The sequence below is a fragment of the Populus euphratica genome, unplaced genomic scaffold (assembly GCF_000495115.2).
Source record: "Populus euphratica unplaced genomic scaffold, PopEup_1.0 scaffold29.1, whole genome shotgun sequence".
Classification (NCBI taxonomy): Eukaryota; Viridiplantae; Streptophyta; class Magnoliopsida; order Malpighiales; family Salicaceae; genus Populus; species Populus euphratica.
The window spans coordinates 652863-659250 of NW_011499888.1; the positions used below are offsets into that span (position 1 = coordinate 652863).

The window sequence follows — 6388 nt, forward strand, 5'->3', positions numbered from 1 at the left end:
AATTTAAGTAACCAAGTTTGGATGAGGAACACGGCTAGTGATATTTCAAATTTTATAATTAATTTTAATTTTTAATATTATGTTGATATTTTTTTATGAATTTGATATAAAAAAATATTAAAATATCCAAAATAACATCAACTTTATGTTTTTCCCACTGAAAATAACTTTAAACTCCACTGTAAAACATAAATATGATAAAAATGCATAAGAGTATCTTAATCGGTCTATAAATCCTGCGATATTTTTATACAGTTTTCATCCGCAATACCTGGGAATTAATTAATGAATATCCGTGAGCTTAAATGTCAGGCTTTCCTATCATCAAATCATGGAAATGATTGCCCCCTTGTTGATTATTATATTAGTTTGATATACTGTGAAAATGATTGAAAAATATATTTTTTTTAGGAAAATATTAAAATAATATTTTTATTTTTTAAAATTTATTTTTATATCATTATATCAACATAATCTAAAAATATTAAAAATAAAATTAATTTAAAACAAAAAATAAAATAAAATATTTATAGAAACACTTACCAACAACCACGAAAATGAACTGGCTGACAACTACACACTAACCACAGCACTGATGCCACGAATTTTTGGTGTAATAGAATGAAGATCAGAGTTAAAAATTGAGACAGTTAAACCAACTCTTTCCATTTTCTTTTGAATTCGTTTCCCGCTGACACGTACCTACCACACTGAAGGAAAGCTTTCAAATCGCGCCAGAGCTCATCCAAATCCGTCCAACCACCTATAGACAGTAACCCTTCCTTAAATTGCCAGCTTCCATACATATACAATTACCCCTTCAAGAAACCTCAAACCATATCCACCTCTTTAAGCCAAGAAGTTGTGTTTTGTTGATAAGTAATTAATGGGTTCTGTTTCTTCATCAACCGTGATGGCAGAAAAGATTTCTTGGTATTGTGCTTTGTTGATGGCGCTAATGCTGGTTTTGAGCTGCTGCGAAGTGAGTGAAAGTGAATTGGCTGCTGTTGGGCATCCAAGGGTTTTCGAGGACAAGCCATGCGATGAGATATATGTGGTCCGAGAAGGTGAGACTTTGCATACTATCAGTGAAAAATGTCGGGATCCTTATATTGTTGAAGAAAATCCACACATTCATGACCCGGATGATGTTTTCCCTGGCCTGGTCATCAGGATTACCCCTTTCAACGATAGGTAAACTCTATTCTATTTATCGTCTCTAATGAGATATGTGTATGTGTATATGTATATGTATATGTATATGTATATGTATATGTATATGTATATGTATATGTATATGTATATGTATATGTATATGTATATGTATATGTATATGTATATGTATATGTATATGTATATGTATATGTATATGTATATCGTTCGTGTTGTTTGTGGATATTTACATTCATGGAACCTTTGCAAAGATACAAGTGAAAATCATGGAGGGAGCTGTGTATATCTTTATCTCTTCACCTAGGACACTTAGTGGTGATCCAGCTTGTAATCATGAAATCAATGGAAGAAATTTTTACGGTATTAATATCAAGAGTTGATAAAATCAATCATGTGATCTGAATTGATATGATAGACAAATATCTGCGACAGGGTCTTGCTATTTCACATGAAATAGCTAGATCACTAGATTGTGGGAAAAAATGTTATTTCAAAGGGTTGTGATGTTGGTATTAATAAAAGACGACGACTAAGAATAATGAATAAAACTAAAACTTTTTCGGTGTTATTTGTTATTTCATCCTTTGTCCTTTTTTAATACCAACAATAAAATCCTTCACATTTTTTTTTCCCGATTTTTGTCATAAGAAAAATACAATCTCATTTACTCTGATTAATATAAATGTGGACGGAGGGGGTTATGCAGACCGAAACTGGAAATATAGATACGGGTTGATCTGGAGAAATTTAATGTGGAAGGGGTGATTTCGCTGAATCCAGATCGGAGAAGGGCACCCGCCTGTCGTTCATGCTCGGAGGCATGCTCGATTTTATTTTTTATTTTTTTTTTAAGAAAAGGGCTTTCCGAAGTGGGCCGATCCTAGCAAAGAAAAGGCCATGGATACGTTGAAGAAAACTGATTAAAAAAATAGCCCAGAAACAAGGAATAGCCCAACTAAGAGAAGAACATGATGATGATGGGTTATGGCTAGATGTATGATTATATTCAAGTTCGCGGCTATTTATTTTCTGAGCCTTTGTGTTCATGCGCTCTCGTGATAGTTGTTTTCTTCGAGAATGATTTGGGTCCATATAAAACCATGTCTACTTGAGTTCAGGAAGAGAAGATGGAGGAAACAAGCTAACAGAAATTGTTCCAAGAAGAAATGGTGGTCCGTCAATCAACAACAAGAACATAAATAGAATCACTGCTTAACAGAAACCAATCGTGTGGTTTGTCCTGAACCAAGACTAGCTCTGAAACAAGTAAAAAAGCACAAGTATATCTAGAACAGCCAGGATTCTCATTGCCTGTTATCCAATATAAACATGTAATGCCTGCACTGGAGGAGGCTACAGATTTAAATACACAGCTACAAATCTCTGCCTTCCATGAATCTCAAATCTCACCAGTTCCGAGAGGCTGCCTTGATGCATCACCAGAGGCCCATGCATGATAGTCCTTCACAAGCTGCCAGTTTGTTCAAGCATTAATGTCACGAATAAAAGTAACTATTCCCTGCCAACAAATACAAGTCTACGGATGGTGTGGTGGGGATGAATCAATCCTATATGATGGTGGCAAGATGTACAGGCAGAGGAATCAAATTAGTAAATCTAGGTCATGGAAGCATTTTTACATTGTTTTAAAATTCGAATCATCAAATTGTACTTCATTTACTACTTGATGAACAAGTTTATTATCACATAACAGGGAATTTTGTGGAATTCTGAAAAAATGCTCCCGTGCTGTGCTGTTAGTATACGTTGCTGGGACTTTTTCTTTCATCGAATTCCCCAATTTTATTGATGGATGTCTATTTTGATTGCCATGTAGAATAAAATGAAATCAATTTCCATGGCGGTGGAATTCAACCTGGACCAAGAACCTCAAGACTCGCCCAAATAGTGAACACGCAAGGGTTTAACCAAAATGAGGTACTAGGAGATCATATGCCAGCTTTGCAACTGGCAGGTAGCCTACTTCATTCTTCATGAGCTAATTTAATTGAGATTTCCTCAAACCTGTGCCATAAAGCGGGGAAGTATCTGCCCAAGTATCTGCTGAAGGATTTGGGCACCAGTCGATTCTATTGCTTCAGTTGGAATTGCTCTAAATGCAAAAGGAATATCAATGCTAACCTAGAATGAAATACAAATGAGTTTAAAATTAATATTTTCGTGCACATATGACCATCTACAATAATGAAATCATGATAGAACACAGCACTACATGCAAAGAACACTTTGCCAGGTACCTCAATGACTGCATCTGAAGTTAGCTGTTGTATTGTTGAGTTGCTTTGGTTGCTATCACAAGAAATTTGGTTGACCATGGAAGCTGCATTTCCACACCAAATCAGTGTCAAAGCATTCCTGAAAAAAGCATGTATAATAATAAATTTAGAAATTTAACTGCTAACACTCATGCATGCTATTTTTTCAGAAGAAAACGGTCACTTCTGCATCATACAGAACACAGTTCAGCCAAAATGATTGCGTACAATAAAACCAAGGTCCCGGACAATTATTTTTATCATGTACAACATTCAAGGTTTGCAGAGAGATGTTATTTTCTCCATGACAGAAGAATTATTAAAGTGCCCCTAACTTCATCAGGTAAGCAGCAGAGGTTGATGTCAAAAACCTGGCGTTGCTGTTACGTTGATACCTTACCGGCACTAACTTTCCAGGAGCCAATCACACATGCAAGTAGCAGAGTGATGTCTATCATATTGCCCAAAATAACAAGAGTTCATATTTTTTCAAAGGGGTTCACTATATGAAATCAATTCTTTGCATATTAATATAGAATTGACATGGTACAAATTTTTTGAAAATATAGCCATGGACAAAATGTTTCCAAAAAATAAATAACAGAAACCAATTTCTAGGAGATGGTAAACAGCATTTCCATTCTTTCTTGTGACGCCTCAATTATAGCCATTTTATATATAAAAACCTAGTCTGCTATTTGCCACCATGACAGCACTATACATTGTAAAATTTAGTTGCTGCGCATTTCATTCTGTACTGCAAGAGAGAAACAAAAACGAGAACGAAAGTGTTTCGTGTCCTCCTTTAGTGAAGCCATGGTTTTGAAATTAACCTTTGAAAGAAACCATTGATCCACAGCAACCAATCCAATCGTAAATTCAAACTAACTTCCCATTCTTAAAGTTATAACACTGAATAATAACTAAACTAGAGACTTATACAAGGTTCAAACGGCTCAGACCTCACAAAAATAATTATTCTTCCAACACGAAATAACTTGAGCAATGGGTAGAGCAGTCATGGTAAAGGCTGTAATGCCAGAAGAATCATCACCACAAGCATATAGGCGAGGTCACAAACGTCTGTACTGTATAATCGAGAGTGAAGCATTGGCCCGTGACAATTATACAATCACATTTCAAACCCATCATACAAAAGCAAATCCAAAATAGGGGTTCACTACAGAAAGAAATTCAAAATAATCCATGTTATGCTAGCCAGAAAACCTAAATAGAAAGCCTTACCGTCAAACTTCTCATTCTGTGCAACCACAATCGGCGAACCTTCAAGCTGCCAAGTACAGCATTCAACAAATCAAACAGAGAAACAAATATCAATAAATATCATGACCACAAAATTCAAAACTTCAAAGATCATCCCCAAATACAATAATGCAATGATCATAAGCATCAGTGTATCACCTTACAGGACAAAAGCCTAATGCAACAACCATCAGGCTGCTCTTCAACTCTAACAAGCAAAACAGGACAAATTTCGAAAGCAAAAAACTTGAAACTATACACATAACACCTAAACGTGTTGTCGTCTACCCTCTCTATCCTCTCTGCATCCAACACGGAGTACTGACTCGCTGGCAAACTCATATACTCCACTGCCACCTCAACATCAAATTAATTACAAAAAAAAATAAAATAAATCAGTTTTTAATCTTAAAAATTAAACATTTTGGAATCTTTTGCTTAAAAAATTAATCCACCCTGACATTACTTAGAGGGCGTCCGAGTTGCCGGACCGAAACCGACTCTTTACGTCTGGCAACGAATTTCGCTTTGGGAGTGGAGTCAGCCGAAGCACGAAGTGATTCAGTTACTGGCGAGGAGAAATTTAGAAAGAGGTGCTTGCAACTGAGGGAATTTCTAGGGTTTTTGGATCTGTAAGAGATTGAACTTAGGCTTATTGTTGAACCAAGAGACGAGGAATTTAGCGCCATTAATTAATGGAAAACTCAAGGATTGCTAGCTACTATGTTGTTGAAGATGATAAAACAGGAGTACTGGTGTTATGGATAAGAGCACGGGTGGTTCTGCACGTAGCGAGGCGATATTTAGACCCACGCGGCTTCATTTTCCCAAGCTGCTCCGGTAAATTGCCAACAGGTGATGATGGCGATGATTGTGGGCCATTTTTTTAACTTCGATGTGATACATGAGTAAGCATGTTAGAAAAGCTACGTCATGCGACACCGGATTGTCTCTACTACTAGCCTCTTCGATTAATCTAATCAAATTGGATTAAAAAAACCCACATAATTAAACAATTTATTTAAGGAGAATTCCAGCAAATAAAATTAAATTAAAAAAAAGCCTAAATCAAATTCTCTCAACCGAGGATCTAAAGAACCTTTACATAGACGCACAATTCAACAGAACCCACAAAGGATTCAACGAGTCCTAGCTGTCTAAGAGCTTGTAAACTTGGTAACAGCCTTCGTCCCTTCAGAAACAGCATGTTTCGCAAGTTCTCCAGGCAAAACCAATCGGACAGCAGTTTGGATCTCCCGAGAAGTAATTGTGGGTTTCTTGTTGTACCTGGCAAGCCTCGAAGCCTCTTGAGCAAGCTTCTCAAAGATATCGTTGATGAAACTGTTCATGATACCCATAGCCTTACTAGAAATCCCAATATCAGGGTGGACTTGTTTCAAGACCTTGAAGATGTAAATCTTGTAGGTCTCGACGCTCTTTTTTGCCTTCTTCTTCTTCTTGTCAATCGCTCCTCCTTCTTTGGGCAACTTCTTCTCTGCTCTTGGCTTCTTCTCTGCTGGGGCTTTCTCGGCCGCTGCAGGCTTCTTCTCGGCCGGCTTCTTCTCTGCCTTAGGAGCCATCTGGAATTCTTGAGAAGAGACTTTGAGATGAGGTTTTTTAAAGAGACGGAAACGGGGACTTTTTTAAGAGCTTTGGTGATGGGATGGAATTGTTTG

The 6388-nt window shown here is 36.7% G+C and overlaps 3 protein-coding genes across 6 annotated transcripts; 1 reads left to right on the plus strand and 2 right to left on the minus strand.

The window, feature by feature from the left end:
• Nucleotides 1–732: 732 nt before the first annotated feature.
• LOC105130685 (uncharacterized) lies at nucleotides 733–1263 on the plus strand. The gene has a single exon (XM_011033299.1). It carries the CDS (start codon nucleotides 887–889, stop codon nucleotides 1196–1198), a length of 312 nt encoding a protein of 103 aa, XP_011031601.1. The 5' UTR covers nucleotides 733–886; the 3' UTR covers nucleotides 1199–1263.
• Nucleotides 1264–2332: 1069 nt separating this feature from the next.
• On the minus strand, nucleotides 2333–5622 carry LOC105130684 (uncharacterized). 4 transcript variants are annotated; one of them, XM_011033298.1, is made up of 6 exons: nucleotides 5174–5251; nucleotides 4872–5062; nucleotides 4695–4740; nucleotides 3432–3514; nucleotides 3199–3315; nucleotides 2333–2644 (listed from the first exon to the last, which is right to left on the minus strand). In XM_011033298.1, the coding sequence occupies exons 2-6, from the start codon at nucleotides 5052–5054 to the stop codon at nucleotides 2573–2575; spliced, it is 501 nt and encodes a 166-aa protein (XP_011031600.1). In that variant the 5' UTR covers nucleotides 5055–5062; nucleotides 5174–5251; the 3' UTR covers nucleotides 2333–2572. The 4 variants fall into 4 exon arrangements, 3 of the variants coding, with proteins under 3 accessions (XP_011031600.1, XP_011031598.1, XP_011031599.1); XM_011033296.1 differs by having other exon boundaries at nucleotides 2344–2644; nucleotides 5179–5622; XR_843285.1 differs by having other exon boundaries at nucleotides 2353–2644; nucleotides 3050–3315; nucleotides 5179–5622.
• Nucleotides 5623–5709: 87 nt separating this feature from the next.
• Nucleotides 5710–6388, minus strand: LOC105130683 (histone H2B-like). The gene has a single exon (XM_011033295.1). It carries the CDS (start codon nucleotides 6290–6292, stop codon nucleotides 5870–5872), a length of 423 nt encoding a protein of 140 aa, XP_011031597.1. The 5' UTR covers nucleotides 6293–6388; the 3' UTR covers nucleotides 5710–5869.